Here is a 17,929-nt window from a genome sequence, read left to right as displayed (position 1 = left end):
AACCTCCCCGCGAGGCCCCCGCGCGGCTCGTTCTAGAAGCGGCGGCAGCCGCCCGTAGGTGTCCTCGCCGTTCGCCTGCACGGGGTTAGTGCCGCTTTCGGGCAGCAGGCGCGGGGAGGGCGGCCGCGCGGCGTGACGTCACGCGGGGCGCCGGCTGGAAGGACCCGGGCGCCTCCTGAGGCTGGTAGCGGCGGCGCCTTCTGGAAGGTTCGGGGCCATCCGCCGCCATCCGCGCCTCATCCGTGTCCGCCCGCGTCCCTCCGAGCCCATCCGAGCCCGCCCGTGCCCACCCGAGGCGGGGCGGCCGTTACCGCAGCGCCGCCGTGCCCGCGGGCCCATCGGCAGCCAGCGACGATGCCGGAGAACGCGGGGCCCAAGGGCCACGGCCACGGCCACGGCGGCGGCGGGAGCCGGTCCAAGGGCACGTACCAGGACCGCGACAAGCCCGCCCAGATCCGCAACAGCAACATCGCCGCCGGCAAGGGTGAGGGCCGGGGGGGCTGGGCGAGGCGCTGGGTCCCGGCGGGGGTGTTTCTCCATGGGAGGTGGGGGCAGGGATGGGTGGGTGTGTGGGGCTCTCCGGGGGCGGCCCGCAGACGTGTTTCTTCTCTTTCCAGCTGTTGCTGATGCCATCAGAACGAGCCTCGGACCAAAAGGAATGGATAAAATGGTAAATCTTAACGCTTAAATTTTGTGAACGTTAACATTGCTGAAGATGGTGTATGTCAGCATGGCTTACGTAGCACCCAGCCTTTTGTCTTGAACTTCTAAGCTTGAAAAATACTTTTATTTTTGTGACCAAGGTCTATTCGTTGAGAGGAAGTGTCAACTAAATACATATCTCAATCTGAGAAATGATGTTGTCAGGAAAGCTGTCTTACATTAAGCATCAGATTAACAAATTCTGGTCGTTAATCAGTGCTGTTATTCCTTCAGATCCAGGATGCTAAAGGAGATGTGACGATCACTAATGACGGTGCTACTATCCTGAAACAAATGCAGGTTTTGCACCCTGCTGCCAAAATGGTCAGTGTTTCTTCATCACTCAATGATACATGGTAGAGCTTTGTTTCTGGGACAAAAGAACATAGTAATGTTTTACGTGGATTTGAGGAGCATTATTCGGTAGTGATAGAGCAAGAGATTTTGTGCAGGGTGCTTCAAGACAACCTATTGTGATGGTAAGGTATGCTATAGAATTCCAGATCTTTATTGCGTATCTCGTATTCCTTATGCATAATCCATTTCCAATACGTTTTAAGGTATAAAATAATCTAGCCCAAATCTTCTCTGATCTGAGAAAGAAAAGCTGGTGACATCCCAAACCAGTAGGACAGAAGAGAGAGAAGAGAATGAATTACATTGTGGCGCTAGGATGCGGTAGCTTGGCGGTTTGAAGTGTAGATCTCTTAGATTTGATTGTGGCTAGAGATGGAAATGAGCTAGCTGGGACCCTTCTAAAGTAAGGGGTGAAGATTGACCTGGTACATGGGAGTGATCGGTTTTATGCTTGGGAGAAAAGCTCCTTGACTTGTGTGGTTTGTTTTTAATGGTTGGTCATCCAACCATATAACAGTATGAGAAATCACTTGCAAATCAGAAAAGATGCGATTAGTGTGAGATGTGATACCATGGGTAGTTTCAGTAGCACTGCATTCTTGAGTGTCTTTTTTGGTACTTGTCAGAGTTTTCAGTTAAGCAGCATTACATACAAGCTTTTGTTGTAATTCACCGTTTAGCTGGTAGAGCTGTCAAAAGCACAGGATATTGAAGCTGGTGATGGCACTACGTCTGTTGTTGTCATTGCTGGAGCTCTTCTGGATGCCTGTTCCAGACTCCTTCAGAAAGGTAAGCATGCATACTTAATACAAAAACCTTAGTTATGAAGTAGTTAAGTCCCATGTTTGGCTGCATGTTTGTTGTGAAGCTGAAAGCTGCTGTTAGCAGCTTAAACATGAAAGGTAACTTGAGGGTTCACTCACGTCCCACTAATACATAGAAAATCATTGTTTAGTCTTTTGAGCTGAATACATTACCACTGATACAGGAGACAGTGCCTCACTGATGTGATAGATAGTGCCTTGTAAAAGCTCACCTAGATATTTGTACTTCTCTCATGGACAGAGAAATACCTAAGAAGGCATAAATAAAATTTGAAGGCAGTGACTCTGTTCTTTTTCTTTTTTTTTTCTACTCAGCAAATACAGCGCTTGCCATCACAAAATTGGGGTTGGGAATGCCAAGGGAAAACAATATTTTGAGAAAAGTCCCTGCCCTGTCAAACACTGCAGGGAAATGTGCTGTACTTGCCCATGAGGACAAATTCTTAGGAACATAATAGCTTTTTTCCTCAGCTTTAACAGTAGACAGTAGTAAGGGGAAGTTACCTACTTAAGAAGATCATATTTTGCTACAGTAGTTTATATTTATTCTGACATTAGTGTCTCTAAAATAATCTCAAATTGCAACGGGAGGTGGGGAAAAAATAGACCATTGGTTTGAAAGTAGGACCAAATATAATCAATCACCTTTTATACAATTCACAGGAATTCACCCCACCATCATTTCTGAGTCATTCCAGAAAGCTTTGGAAAAAGGTATCGAAGTGTTGACCAACATGGCACAGCCAGTTGAACTGAGTGACAGAGAAACCCTACTAAACAGCGCAACTACTTCACTGAACTCAAAGGTATGGCTGATTCTCAAACTTGGTACCTCCAGGCAAGCTGAGCCGTTTCGCTCTTCCCAGTGCGCTGCTGCTTACTAAGAATCCCATCGTGAATCTAGTTGGTTTTGAGATGGTAGCTACCCTCTGTTAGACTTCTCAAAAAGCTGTGGCTGATCAAGATTGAATTGACAATGCCTAAACTGAATTTTAGTCTGAAATACATGGTAATATTAGCTGCTGAGTCTAAAATACATCTGTAAGCTTAAACTAAAAAACAGTAACAGAAAAAACAGGTGGGATACGGAGAGCTTTTGCCAACTTTGTGTAGGCAGTTCTTAATCATGAGCCAGAGGTTCCTAAAACAGCATCAAAAACCATGAGTTGTTAGCAAGAACTTTATTCCTGGAGCAGCTGGATGTCAGAGCTCCTTACTGGCTCTAGAGAGGCAATAGCTGCAAAACAAAAATAATGCAGTTTCTTCTCTTCCCCATAATACTCCTTTGCACTGTAGGATCTCTACAAATGTATTAGTTTCCATTCTGGCAAACTCATCTGGGAAGTTCTCAAAGGGCTTATCTTAAGAGTTTAAGAAATAAATTCAAGTTTCTTCCCAAGTCCTTAAGCATAGGTTTTTCCCACCAGTGTAGCTGTTCTTTTCTGTGAGTGGAGTCACTATGAAGAAGATGACACGTTAAGGGAAGTCAAACTAGTACACAATGACAGCATTATCTAGACATTCCTAGCCACCGCTGATCATTAAATCTCATCCTTTTCATTGTCTGATATTAAATCCTTTAGGTTGTGTGTCAGTATTCTAGTTTACTTTCTCCCATGAGTGTGGATGCAGTGATGAAGGTGATCGACCCATCTACAGCTAGCAGCGTGGACCTCAGAGATATTAAAATTGTTAAGAAGTTGGGGTAAGAAGCAGTTTGTTAGAGGGTTATGTCTTTATGAAGTTCCCCTGAGTGCTACTCATGGATTGTTTCTTTGTTTCCAGAGGAACAATTGATGATTGTGAACTGGTTGAAGGACTGGTCCTGACTCAGAAGGTGGCGAATACAGGGGTGACTAGAGTGGAGAAAGCCAAAATTGGCTTAATTCAGTTCTGCCTGTCTGCTCCAAAGACGGATGTAAGTTAAATGTACCAGGAGTGAAACCTCTCGCTGTAGTTCTTTGAAGATGCAAATTTTAAGACAAAATATTTTTTAAAGATGTTGTGTTGTTGTCAGCTCTATTTCACGGCTGTAATGAAGGTCTGCTGGGTAATGCCTGTTACTCGTATAAACTCGTATAAAGAACTTAAAAATGGTATAAAAGAAAAACAGTTTAAAAAGTCCAGTGTTTTCTTATTTAAACAATTTCTAATAAGACATTTAGGAAGAAATTCTTCACTCGGAGCATGGTGAGGCCCTGGCCCAGGATGCCCAGAGGAGCTGTGGCTGCCCCGCCCCTGGCAGGGGATTGGAATTGGGTGGGATTTGAGGTCCCCTCCAACCCAAACCATTCAGTGATGATTTTATATTTTACTGAAATTGTTTGCTTGCTTTAAATCCCAGGCTGATAATTTAAAGAACACAGAACATCTTAACGTTTGCTTATCAAGTCAGCAGTTGGTGACACTTGGTTTTCTTTCTCAACAGATGGACAACCAAATTGTTGTTTCGGATTATGCTCAAATGGACAGAGTACTGCGTGAAGAGAGAGCTTACATTCTCAACTTAGTTAAACAAATTAAGAAGGCTGGATGCAATGTGTTGCTGATTCAAAAATCTATTCTGAGGTATGTCAATAGTGATTTACCAGCTTACTCTGTTCATTTGGAGAGCAGCTGGAATAGTTTGGAATATCTGGAAAATGGAAGCTAAACATTAATAGTCACACTGAGCAGTGTCAGATGTGCCAGTGGCAGAACTAACGTTGTCTGTGTTTTGGATTTAGTGACATCCTTACTTGGTAGTCTGAAGAATTTTAGCATTACTGCAAAGACACATGCAACTGGCTAGTGCGACCCAGTTATTAAGACAGGCCTGGACTGACTTCCTCCCTCTTATTTTTAGGGATGCTCTTAGTGACCTCGCCCTACATTTTCTGAACAAAATGAAGATCATGGTGGTTAAAGACATAGAAAGAGAAGACATTGAGTTTATATGTAAGGTAAAGTGAGTTATATAAATGTCTATTAAAGATAACGCCAAAACCTGAGTACCTAGCTCATGCCAGTTTCTTTTGACACACACATTTCACATTCTGAATGTGATGTAAGAGCTGAGAAGGCATTTCCCTAAAAGACGTTCCTGTTCTGTTGAGTAGTCACACTTCTTTATGTCCACCCCTTATTTTTCTAGGGGTAGTCCTACCTCCACGTTACTGTAATATACCAGAAGTATGTTATGCAGTATGCTTGCTGACTGCAGTTTGGATTCTGGATGCATTCTTACTGTTGGTGGTTTTTTTTTGTTTTCAGACCATCGGAACTAAGCCTGTTGCTCACATTGACCAATTTACCCCTGATATGCTGGGGTCTGCTGAGCTGGCAGAGGAAGTCAACTTAAACGGTTCTGGGAAGCTAATAAAGGTGGGTGAGTGACAACATGTTAATAGCTTCTTAACATTTACCAATCCTTTTAATAATAACTACTAACTTGAATGTAATAACTTCAGTACTAAGAAGCCTTAAAGTGCCTAATTGTAATAATCCCTGACTAGCCTCTAGCCTGGGAAGCTTCGTGGTTTTGTTCAGCAGACCTCAGCACTGTTAAAAAGTTGCAAATACCTTTTATTTTTTTAAATTTTGTCCAGTACTCATTTTTTTAGTGCTGTAATGTGTCTTTGTTTCAGATCACAGGCTGTACGAACCCTGGAAAAACTGTAACCATTGTGGTACGTGGATCCAACAAACTTGTTCTAGAAGAAGCTGAGCGTTCGATTCATGATGCCCTGTGTGTCATCAGATGCTTAGTTAAGAAAAGGTAATGTCCCCCTTTGGTCAGAGTAATCTAGTACATAAATACGGAGAGCTAATTATTTATGGACTTAGGTAAAATGAGGTTTGATTTTAATTTCTCTCCTCAGAGCTTTAATTGCAGGAGGTGGAGCACCGGAGATAGAGCTGGCGCTGCGCTTGAATGAGTACGCTCGCACTTTGAGAGGTATGGACTCATATTGTGTCCGTGCGTATGGAGACGCGCTGGAGGTCATACCATCGACGCTGGCTGAAAACGCGGGCCTCAACCCTATTTCAACGGTGACAGAGCTGAGAAACAGACATGCTCAAGGAGAAAAAACAGCTGGCATTAATGTCAGAAAGGTAATAAGGAATTGTGGATAGAATTCCAGAGGTTAAAAATTTGCATTTTAAAAGGAAAATGCTCAACACTGGGACTAAAATAAGGAGAGGACAAGTTTGTGTGTTATAACTGGATTCTCCCAGAAATAGTGTTGAGATTATAGCTTGCTATCTGAGCATGCCCTTGAGTGGATACGTCAAGTAGCCACGGAATGCCTGTACAACAATAATTCCTGTTGGGAACTGAAGAGTGCAAGCCAGTTGGTCTAATTTGAAGTGGGATGTCGTTTCCAGGCTTCTGTTAAAACTTGCTGAATCTAGTTGTAGGCTCACTTGCCCAAAGTAAAAGGTGCTTGTTCTTGTAGGGTGGCATTTCCAACATCTTGGAGGAGCTGGTAGTCCAACCGCTGCTAGTGTCTGTCAGTGCACTGACTCTTGCCACGGAAACTGTGCGCAGTATTCTAAAGATTGATGATGTGGTGAGTAGTGTTTGCATCGCTTTCTGCTTCATCTTTTTCATAAGCACCAGGATAGTTATTGTCATCTAAATGGATGTGTTTAAAATAATTCTATATGACTTCTAATTTTCTATACAGCTTTACATGTTGCTTATGTCATTTGGCTATCTAATATATATAGCGAGGTGTTACAGTGACTAAAAAAATAGTGTCTTTAAATGGAGAAGTAATTGTTACGTATCTTATGTGTGTTCTTGGAACTCCTTGCAGGTGAACACTCGGTAAGCTGAATAATGGAAGTTGGGACCGTGCTCCAGAGCTCCTTCCATGTAGTCTGAAATGTGGTTTCCTCACCAAAAGCGCCTGTGTGAATTAAGTCCACAAAGGCTTACGTACTTTTGTCACATTAATTTAATAAAGTTTCTGGTTTCAACAAGGAAATGTTGTTTATCAATAAACATCCACTAGTCCAATTGAGTCTGTACTTTGTAGTTCTGCTGAAAGTAAGGTAAACTTCTTAATGTTACTTTCCAGAGCTAATTAGCTCTTGTAAAAATACGTTCTGAAAATGCCATTGAACTTAAACTGTATTACCACAGTAGTTTAGAAGTGCTTCTCCTGCAGGTATCCACAAGGGAATGGTACTTACTTTTCCTTGGATCTGGCTGCACTCTTGAATTGTAGCTGTAAAACTAGTATCAACATTCCTTGCCATGTTTTGTCTTCTGGAGCCTACTTTGGTTTCTGGTACTATACATATACAGTATGAAGGAGAGTCTTTCCACGCAATTTTATTTTAAATGGGTTTTGGATAGCCAGTGGAGCTCCCAGGTGTAATATTTAATTCTTAATTGTTCTTTCAGTTGTTTTATTTTTCCCCTATCATTGTGTTCAACTCCCATTTCTACTTAGGAAAAGCTTGGGAATTAAACTGGACAGCTCATGTAATATGTATGTGTATACATACAAACTCATGGAGAAGTCAGACTATCAAGTATATGTTTTTATGCTGACGCAAATAATGCTCTATGAAGGAATTCATAGAATAAATGTTACCATCTTTTAATATCTAAAGGAAATTACCCTTGTCGAGAAAGGCATAATTGCATTCCTTGTGCATTAGTGCAGGAGCAAGCACAGTGCACACAGGTGAGCCACTTCGTTAGGGTCAGCTGTAACAAGATACCTCAGCTACCAGAAAACCCTGGATTCCCCAGGTTTCATATAGCTTAGAGTTAGTTTGTGCCAAATGTATTTCACAGTTTTGAATTTTTATATTATAATTTAGAATAAACATTTCAAAACTTACTTCTACTCAGCCTGGAACTGTGAATTAATCCTTTAATATTCATTATTGCCAGTTTTGTCTTCAGTTAAATAACTTACTTCCTGACTTACGCTTCTTACTATCACACAGGAGCTGTAGCTTTTAAGTTTCCATTGCTCTTTTGACTGGCTACTGAAATACTTTGCTATGATTTTAAAGCTAAGTATAACAATCGGGATAATTATATATATATATAATATATATATAAAAGGACAATCAAGGGGGACAGTAGCGTTCTGTGCATGTTATTTATTGACTGGTTAAATGTACAAATTCCACTTTATGAAGGGGGCTACTTACAGCAAACCGACTTTGCCAGTCTGGGTGCTAGCTTCGGTGAGGCCTTTCCCGTCATTTCACGCTTCTAATTCTTGACGAGACTCCAACGCGCTGTGTACAGCGCTGTAATTTCTTCATCAGCTTCTTCACGTTACAAAGGACTCGGATCTCCTGGCGGAACCGAGGCCCGGTATCCCTGCCGCCTCCCGCGGAGGCGTGGGCCCCGCCTGCACCCAGCAATCCCGGCCCCCCCGCAGGGAGGCGGGCCCTCAGCGAGCCGGGACCGGCCCCGGCCATGCGGGAGCCATGGCGGCCGTGACCCGGGTCCCCGGGCCCCGCGCCCCTCCCGGCGCCCAGGTACCGCCGGCACGGGGACGGGCAGCGGGGAGGGGCGACCGTGGGGGGGGGGGGGCGGGCTGCACCGCCGGGCTGTGCTGGGCCCCTGAACCCCGCGGCTGGCAGCGAGGGGTTAAGGAAGGGCAGGGCCAAAAGCCGGGGGGGGAGGGGTGTGAGGGCTGATGCAAAAAAAAACATAAAAAGCCCAATAGACGGGCAAAGCTACTAAAAGCCCGTGTGGAACGGCGTCGTGCTATTTTTAGGTGAAAGAAACTAGTCCTGTAACGTCCTTAAGCAGCGCTTAAAATAATGCAAAGGAAGCCTTTTTAATGCAGCCTAACCCGGGTTTAACACTTGTTATTAAACTTGTGCTAGCTCTAAGGACGGTTAGAGAACGTGCTTACCCCCACACAAGTGCGGGCTGCCCCGCACTGTTTAAACTGGAAGTTGTGCAGATCCCCACTGCGTCGCACCACATTACAGAAATGGCTAAGGCAGCACTTACACAGCACCTTGTGACTTGATTTTAGAGTGCTGGAAGGCGGAGAGGGTGGGTTGTGTGCTTTAAGGCTTTTTTTAGAGTTGTGTACTGAGCAAGGAAAGATCACGCTTCTTTACAAAACAGCTAAGCTTTTTTTCCTCTGATAAATCCTTCTTGATCTCATTTCCTGATACAAATACATTGATTACAGGGACAGACTTCAGTAGCCTCAGGATATAAATTACTATGCAATAAGATTATTCCATGTGACTCACATGAAAATGCTTATACAGGTATCTATTTGGTGTAGGTGCTTCATTCATTAGACAATTAAATAAAGCAACGTTGAACACACTGTTGCCCTTTATCCTAAGAATCAGAAAAAATTACAAAGAAATCTCTTCTAGGACGCTCTTGATGTGGATTCAAATACTGACAGAGAGCAGACCCTCTCTCTACATGGAGACCGTGACAACTGGATAGACTTTTCCAAAATGTGCACTTCCAATCAAGAATATTACTTGAAGCTAGAAGAGTTGAAGAATGCCCACTTGGAGACCATGGCAAAGTTAGAAAGTATGTATCGGAATAAACTGTATTTAAAAGGAGTGCAACCCGTGGCCAGGAAAGATGCTGCTTCTAATGGGTGTTGTAGGTAAGTTTGGGGGTATCTCTTACCTGAAGGTTCTCAAGTGCTTTGCAGACACCAGTAAATACAGCAGGCTTTTTTCTGCAGCTGGAAAGTGTTACTCTCCCCATTTCCTATAAGCAGATAATTACAGAAAAGTTAATTAAGTTAATTTTAATCATTAAAATGCTTATTCACCTTGAGATTTACAAGTGTGTACACAGCAGGGACTAGGCGATGTGTTTAGGAAAGCACGGTGTCTTTCCTTGTGCTGACTTGTTCGTGATCTGAACTTCTTTAAAACTGTGATCTGGTGTCAGGGCCCAATGTTCCCTTTTCCCTTTCCTTTCTCCTCTTCTCACCAGCGCTATTCATTTTTTCCTAATGATGATACTGAAAATGGAAGTTGCTGGCTTTGCATTAATGTTGGGCTGGACTCAAAACTGCTTTTTTTTTTTCCCCCTTTTAAAGGCCAACTTGGGAGAAGAGCTCGTATCAGCCTCTAAATCTGCACAAATCTTTCTCTGACTCTGACTTAAGTGATCCTTTAGGCTCTGGTCTATCTGGTGGGTCTGACAGAGAATTAGCATTTGAAGCAAATGGTAGTGAAACTGGATCGTCATCATTCGCTAAGCAACGGATCGAAAAAATGTGGGACGGGTTCTCTGTGGAAGACTACATCACCCGAACCAAACACAGCTTACCAAGCTCTCCAGTCTTCAGAACGACGCGGCAGAAGCAGAAGGCATGGTCACCAAAAGTTACTGTGCCCAAGCCTTTCCAGATGACCATTAGAGAAGCTAGAAAAAAAGAACAGAATGTCAAATCAAAGTCCCAGATTGAAATGGAAAATAACTTACTGAAGAAGCAGCTGGAGGAAGAAGCAGAGTGTCAGAAAAAATTCCGAGCCAACCCGGTGCCCGCTGCAGTTTTCCTTCCGCTCTACCATGAAATCATACAAAGAAACGAAGAGCGCAGGAAGTCTGTGAAAGAGAGAAGCAAACTCAAGCTCTTGGCTTCTCAGAAGCCATTTAAATTCATTGAAAGAGAGAAGCAAAGGAATGAAATTAGGAAAATGCAATTAAGAGACCTTTCCACACCTGAAAAGAAACCAAAGCCATTCAAAGCAAAACCAATTCCTAAATGTGTTTATAGTCCAGCTGTTAATGACAAGTTACAGGAGGAAGAGCTCTACAGAGAAATTAGGATTAGAATGAGAGCTGAGGAGTTGCTGCGTAATTCATCCCTACCCACCAGCAGGCTGGCTTTAAAGAACACCAGTAAGAAGAAGAAACACAAGTGCATCGAACCAAAGGAGACAGAACATAAACCCAAGATCAAACCAAATGTTCCAGATTTTGAACTACTACACCAGAAATTTCAGAAGCGGCTCCTGCAAAAAAAGCAGGTGAAACACCTTACAGTCTGTGAGCCGTTTGATCTTCGTACTCCGCACATTCCTTCAAACAAGGGGAAGATTTTGAGGGACATTCAAGAGGATGAAGAAAGGTTGAAAGAAACACGCTGGCCGTACGCCTCTCCAAGACGTAAACCTCAAATGAGAGGTGCAAATTCACCTCTCTCGGGATTTGGAGAATCTAAATCACCAAAAATCACCCAATCCACACAGCGAAGGCTACAAGCCATCAGGTGACCACTTTAATGATTGCTCTGCATTTTATAAATACTTAAAGAGTAGGCTTATTTTGTACTTCTACAGATGTAGTTAATTCTTCCATACCGTGAATATGAGACTTGACATATTAAGTTTTATACTATAATTAAGTCCTTATACTAAAATACTGAATACAGGACGTTATTAGTATTTGATTTTTCCAAAAACAGTAATGTGTATTTCTGAACATGCCCGCTGGAAAGGGACAAATGACTGCAGTTTCCCGGGTTACACCTGAATCCCTTACAATGGCATGTATCACGTGCCCTTCTACACCAGCCCTGTTTTCAGTCTTTTTTCTCCTTTGAATTTCCTTTACCAAAACTTCCCTTGAAGTCTTGCTCTTGCTTCCAAATGAATTCAGTCTTAGTTTATTTTTCCATCCAGGAATTCACTTGAGGAAAAGAGAAAGTTGGAAGAGCAGCAAAAAAGGAACAGGACAAAGCAGAAACAAAGAACGAAAAAACTGCAGAAAATTGTTACAACTCGGGCTGAGGCCAATGACCCACATCAGAGCCTAGCTCAGATGTCTAAATCCAAATTAAAAACATTCAGGTATTTTGTTGCATTCCCCTGAATCCCGAACCTCTGAACTTACATTGTATGTTAAGCATACAGTGTAAAAATTAGCAGAGTTTTAAGTTTTCATAATTACTCCTTTGATAAATTACACAGTGTGCAAGCAGCTAGTTAAAAACAAATGTGGCCAGATTTGGTGTCTCAGCTGGGAAACTTGTATCAATAGCAAACCAGGAAGCTGCCACCTAGTCCAAAGACAGATGAAGCCAAAGCACGGATAAGAAGCAGCAATGGTCTAGGAGAAGCGGGGCTTATGCAGGGTCCTGGACAGCAGAGCTGCATCAGTAGAGATGCAGAACAAAAGGGACAGTCCCTTCTAATTATTGTGTCTGTCAGAGCTCAAGCACGATTGCTTTTTGGACATGACCAGCAGGTACTGTTACTAACAGGAGCTTTATAATGCAATTGTGCTCGGGCAGATGATCTGCTGACTCTGGGACAGAAGCAGAAAGCAACCTGAATTACAGCAGCAAGGTGGAGAATTAGGAAAGGCAGTGGGTGTATTTACAGATTTGATTTAAGTTCATTCGACAGCAGACTTCACATTACAGTATTTAGCTTAATCAGATTTTAGGAGTATAGTAACAAAACTCACGCTTAATTCTTCTCTGCACATAAAATGATGCTATTAAAAAGCAAGACTTCTTCCCTAGTGCTGATGCATTAAGGGTGGTACAAGTGCTTAACTTGATAATGCTTATTGCAACATGGGCTGGGTAACAAGGTACATTAATGTAAGTGCTCTTCTAACAGATAATTGGGTTTGTAGAAAGCCTTCTGAGAGAGCAAGCAAGTAGAAACAATGAAGTTCACTCCCTTAAAATGGTAAATAACTTGCTTTAATGTACAGCCATATTCAGAGAGTGGTAGGGGAAGAGGAGGCGGGGAAGAGAGAAGTGTAAAATGTCCCCTAGCTCTCATACCTGCCCTTCAGTGCCTGACTTGCTAACACAAGAACTGGCCCAGTGCAGATGTAATACTGAACCAGTAAGATTTAGGGACTGAGGTGCAGTACCATGTGAACACAGCCGTGTTATTTGCAGCCCCCCTCAAGCCACGCTTGAGCTAATTGGTGAGTCCTGTAGTGCTTCATGTGCAGCCCCTGACACGTCTTCTGCTTCGTTTGCCAGCACTCTGGGTTGCAAAGAACTCGGGAGCTCAGGTACAACCCTGAGCTGGCTCCATGTGTTCCCACACTGCCTGACAAAAGAAACCGTGTTAGAACTGAGGCAATGAACTATATCTGCAAGAACTAGCTCAAAATTTTATGGGGCCAGTGTTAAAGCCTTAAGGGATGTGAATCAACACTGCATCATCAGGGTCTTTGTCACACACACAGGATTACAGCCCATGCTAGCTGGATTAGCGAGGACTTGCTATGACCTGAGCTACCATTTCAGCTGACAAAGCAACAGTTCTGTCATCCCACCACACTGACTGAGACCTTGACAAAGCAGCTAGGAAAAATGGGCACTGTGATCCAGAACGCGGTCACCCTTCTTGTGAGAAGAGGGGTTGGCAAAAGAGCAAAAGATTCTTAGCATTAAAGCATCAATTTCTATTTAATGATGCTGATTTCCTAGTGTGCATTCCGATTTTATCAGCCCTTTCACACTGCTTGCGTAAAACAAGTGGAACAGCTATTAAAGTATGAACTGAGCAAATTTATTTATTTATTTTGAATATACATACCCACACAAATGCACCCCCTATTTAACCTCTCTGGCCAGGATTTCCCTCTGCTTATCCAAAGTGACTACTTAAGAGATAGCTTTGTTCCCTATTTCCAAGGAAGCCATCGCTGTGAAAATGAGACGACATACATCATTCCATCCTAAAATAACTTATCCTTCATATGTATTTAAGTAGGACAACATTAAGTTTGTCATAAGCAAGTCTACTTTCCTCTCCTGTAGGAAATGTCTTCTTCCATGATGGACAATAATGATTTGTTGCACTGTATTTCCCTTAGGAATTACGAGAAGCAGAGAATGCAAGAATATTTGCAAGAGTTACAAGAAATGGAAGAAAGAGTAAACCAAAGGCCATTGCTTTTGGAAAGAGTCACTCAGGTTGTCTTGCTTTTCTGTTCTTTTCAATGTCATCTTCAATTAATGTGAATAACAACTGCAGTCAGTCAAGCATTCTTAGAAGGTATTTGAACAATATTTTTTAGGCCAGTGTTTGTCCATTCTAATCTCCATTGCTCCACCTCGGTATAAATGTTATTTTCCTGTGACCAAGTGTTCACGGCAGGCTTGCTCAGGGAGGAGAGGTGGCTGTTCTAAACGTGTCATCTGATTCAATTATAACACGGACAGCTCTAAATAAAACAAAAACCTCCAGCAAAAACGTGAGAGGTTTAAGTTGGGAAAAGTGCTAAGAGAACTCAAGCATTCTTCCTGTCTACCGTAAGGCGTAGATGCAGTATTTTAATTTATCCATTTCCTTACAACCATGTGGTGGTTGTGCAGTCCCTGACTGTGTGACAAACAGAGAGACAGCAAGTTGTAGCTCACCGGTTCCCTTGTCCCTTCTGTGCAGGTTCCTCGGTCTGCCACCACGGCAGGGGCAGGAACATTTATGCAGATTGGAGGACAAGTCCTCCTCACTCAGGTGTTACCTGGAGGACCAGAGTTCACCCCCTGCGTTTCAGAAGCAGAGATACAGATCTATGCCATTCATCAGAGAGCACTGTACGAGCATAAAACAATACCATCTTTTTGAGCAGCAGCTCCCCCAGAGGGAAGACATAAGGAGAAGGGAGAAGCCGTAGGAAAACTACGTCTGATTTTTCGTGTCTTCCTCCTCCCTCAATAACAGCATGCAGAATATAAAGCTTTTCATTACCCCGTGGGTGCAGGGAGCAATCTGTGTTTAAACTAGTAAAGGAAAAGGGAGGAACACCTGATATAAAAATTTCATGTAGTTTTGCCATTCTTCCCTGCAGTTAATAATTCAACTTGCCAGATGCAAATAATGAAACGGAGTATTAATAAACAAAAGTATCTGAAGACAGGCCATTTAATGCATTTAGATAATACTTAACCATTGTGTTTTTCCTACAGAAAAATGCCAGAATAGCTGCAGAAAAGCATTATTCTAATACACTGAGAGCTCTGGGGGTATGTCCAGAGTTCGTTTCAAAGAAAGGACAAACAACTAAATTGCTAGAATGCTCCAATGCTGAAGATTTTGGTCTTGATGGCAAAGAAAGGTAGAGATTACTGAAGGCTCTTTTTTTTTTTTTTTTTGCCACTACATATCTAGAAATTAGAAAGTCATTTTCAATGTTGAGAAAATTATTTGCAGTATTTCCCAGGTAAATATTTTACTGGATTTAGTTAGCAATACTAATGCTCGCATTACTGTACGTTTTTACTGTTTTTTCCTGAATTAAATATTTCATAAATCCGAGGAGAGCACTGGTTATGCTACACACAAGGCATTTCAGAGAAAAATGAAGAATAAGAAACACTTCTGGTTTGTTCCTTTTGCCAAAAATTCTGGCAGGTTGCTGAGAAGTCATTTCATTCTGCGTTACCTTTACTGATTTTTTAAAGTAAGCCTTATAAAAATAGTTCTCAATATCCATTTGACATTATGACATAATTTAGATGATTTAGATGTCATAATTATATAGTATGGTATAATATATATAATTAGATTTGGGGAAAAATGAAACGGAAATAATATATAGAAACAATACGGTTACTTCCTAGCATAAAAGCAGACTCTAGGATCCCCCCTTCCCTTTTTTCTTCACCGATTCCACCCCCGCCAAGTCTACCAGGATTTGTCCTAGATTACCTGACGGGAGTAATCCTTTAAAAGCTACTTTAAAACACATTACCTGAAAATAAAAATAACATACAAATTGTCTTTTCAGAGCCAACAAGGATAAAGTGAAAGAAAGGGAATCCTTCCTTTCAGCGGAAGCAGCTGGCATCAGCCCTCAGGCTGAGCAGTCCTGCAAGGAGGAGGAAGAGAAGAGAGAAGGTGTCAGAGCCTCCGCCTGGGACGGTGAATCCAGTGAGGCAGAGGATGAGGAGGAGACCAGAGCCAGCCCTCATGTTCAGCAGACTTGCCACACAGGGGCGGCCAGCACCCTCTCTAACCAGCACTGTGAAGAGGAGGAAGGGGAAGCAGAGGCAGGCCTTCCACGTGACCATTCCTTGGAGGAGGAGGAAGATGAGGAGCAGGAGGAGGAAAATTGGTCAAGGCCTAGCTCTAACTCTGACCGGTCCCCTGAGCCGCACAAGGGTCAGTCCGACCCTGAAGCTGAGGATGTCTTCGGGTATGAGGATGAGGAATATGAAAGTGATGATTCGGAAGAGAAAGCCAGTGGTGGTGAAGCTGACTGAAGGGCAGGCAGTCAGAACAGGCTGGTGCTCAGGAACCTGTTTCATTGCTGGCGGTGAAATAGACACTAAAGAAAAACTTGTCTTTTTGCTACTGTTAGGAAGTTTTGTGAATTTTAAAGCTCTTAGCTTTGCAGTCTTTTTAGCACAGAACCCTTGTTGATTTTCCAGTAAGAGAGATGAAGTTACTCATTTCCACCTAGAAAATTACTTTTATATTCATCTTCTTTATTCGAGACCTCTGTGATATTAGTGCAGTTCGGTTCATAAAATTCACACCAACCAGTGGTTAAAAATAATGTCCTGCATGCTGTGTGGTTAAGTAGTGAGGTCTTAGCATGTTCAGCTTTTCTGTGTACTGGCAAAGCCAGATGAGATTTTGGAGTAGTAATTTGCTATTATCAATGCCTCCCAGGCTCAGACATCGCAGTCCTTCTGGGCTCTGTTCCTGCAATATTTTTTAGGATGGCAACGAACTGGCAAGGGTTTGTTGTGCAAGACCTCTCATTGTTTTCAGCAGAGCAGCTGCAAGGAAGACAACTGCAGTTAGACAAAACGGCCAAATTAATCTGTGCAGTTCCTCCCTCCTGCTCCCAGGGAGTTTGTTCTCTCCCCACTTAAGTGAGCTGAATTGGCTTAGTGATGGGTCAGAGGAGTGCCAGGGCCAGAAAAGAAGTGACTCCTTTTGGAGGAAATAAGCTGTTAGAACAACCCGAGTGTTTTGTTCAGCTAATACACAAAGAGTGTCGCAGTTGCTGAAGGCTGTTCCTATAGAGAAGAAAAAAAGATGCACTAAAATACACTGAGAGGAGTCATTTAAACTCTTACAGAGCTTTTTAACATTTATAGACAAGTGAGGTAGAAGAAAAGTCAGTAGAGTATCTTGAGAAAAAAAACATGTTATGCTACCAGATCTTGTATTACTTCCTAACCAAGACAGAAAATTGGGTTCTGTCACCTCCATTTTGTTTTAAAGAGCTCTTCCTGTGATCATGTAAAATAGTCCATTACCGTAATAACAAACGCCAACATTAAGTTTCTTTATTGAGACAGGAAGCCTACTTTAAAAAGAGAACCTTACTACTCAGCAGCTGTAGTTGCATGGAAGTCTGCTAAGGAAGTGCTTTAGTACCTTTCTTCACACACTTGTTGCTCAGGACTTCAGCTACAACACAACAAAAAATGCAAGTCAGTGGTTTTGTTTGTTTGTTTTGGTTTCTTTGTTTGTTTGTTTTCCCCTCTATTTATATCGCTGGTGGCGTTCCCCACTGTTACTAGCTTTCCTGCTAAGCTGTCAAATGCAGTGTTAGGAAAGAAAATAAAAGAAAACATTTGTGTAACAAACCACAAATCAGGATTTCAAACAAGCTTTCTCTGCTTAGAAGAGAACAGAGTATAATATGACTTTGCACAAGCACTCAAACACGTTCATTGAATAGTAAATATTATCTTTCTTAAAACTAATGAGTTTGCAAAAGCATCTGCAATGACAAGGGATATGGGTTTGGTTTTTTGTTTGTTTGTTTTAGGTTGGGGAAGGGGGGTGTTGTTTGTTTTCCTCAAGTTTCCTTCCAAACTACATGTAAGAGCACTAACTAAATCTGTTATTTCTTCCTCCAGACTTTGAGAAACTGTGTCCTAATGTTTGGATTTTTATCTTTCATTTTTTTAAAAAATATATATGTATATTTTGAAGCGTGGCCTAACTAATATGAATTTTAAACTTGTTTGTTTTACTTAAATAAAATTTCCATTGCATATTTATCTTATATGAAAATATTAATCATCGTTTCGCAATAAAAATCATAGTTTACAATCAAGTTATACTTGACAATGTCACAATACAAA

The 17,929-nt window shown here is 42.2% G+C and overlaps 2 protein-coding genes across 4 annotated transcripts; both read left to right on the top strand.

The window, feature by feature from the left end:
- The first annotated feature begins 230 nt into the window (after window positions 1–230).
- CCT4 (chaperonin containing TCP1 subunit 4) lies at window positions 231–6,888 on the top strand. Of its 2 annotated transcripts, XM_035321300.1 has the most exons (15): window positions 231–278; window positions 346–484; window positions 618–670; window positions 937–1,026; window positions 1,740–1,848; window positions 2,547–2,689; window positions 3,467–3,588; window positions 3,669–3,801; window positions 4,312–4,451; window positions 4,729–4,825; window positions 5,136–5,246; window positions 5,510–5,640; window positions 5,744–5,978; window positions 6,323–6,436; window positions 6,686–6,888. In XM_035321300.1, exons 2-15 carry the CDS (start codon window positions 355–357, stop codon window positions 6,698–6,700), a joined length of 1,623 nt encoding a protein of 540 aa, XP_035177191.1. In that variant the 5' UTR covers window positions 231–278; window positions 346–354; the 3' UTR covers window positions 6,701–6,888. The 2 variants fall into 2 exon arrangements, with proteins under 2 accessions (XP_035177191.1, XP_035177192.1); XM_035321301.1 differs by lacking the exon at window positions 231–278 and having other exon boundaries at window positions 316–484.
- Window positions 6,889–8,235: 1,347 nt separating this feature from the next.
- FAM161A (FAM161 centrosomal protein A) lies at window positions 8,236–17,702 on the top strand. 2 transcript variants are annotated; one of them, XM_035321297.1, is made up of 7 exons: window positions 8,236–8,378; window positions 9,246–9,493; window positions 9,938–11,116; window positions 11,529–11,696; window positions 13,693–13,792; window positions 14,789–14,937; window positions 15,610–17,702. In XM_035321297.1, exons 1-7 carry the CDS (start codon window positions 8,328–8,330, stop codon window positions 16,082–16,084), a joined length of 2,370 nt encoding a protein of 789 aa, XP_035177188.1. In that variant the 5' UTR covers window positions 8,236–8,327; the 3' UTR covers window positions 16,085–17,702. The 2 variants fall into 2 exon arrangements, with proteins under 2 accessions (XP_035177188.1, XP_035177189.1); XM_035321298.1 differs by lacking the exon at window positions 11,529–11,696.
- The last annotated feature ends 227 nt before the right edge of the window (window positions 17,703–17,929 follow it).

Source organism: Oxyura jamaicensis, chromosome 3 (genome assembly GCF_011077185.1).
Source record: "Oxyura jamaicensis isolate SHBP4307 breed ruddy duck chromosome 3, BPBGC_Ojam_1.0, whole genome shotgun sequence".
In the NCBI taxonomy this organism is placed as follows: Eukaryota; Metazoa; Chordata; class Aves; order Anseriformes; family Anatidae; genus Oxyura; species Oxyura jamaicensis.
This window is presented reverse-complemented; position numbering and strand designations above follow the sequence as displayed.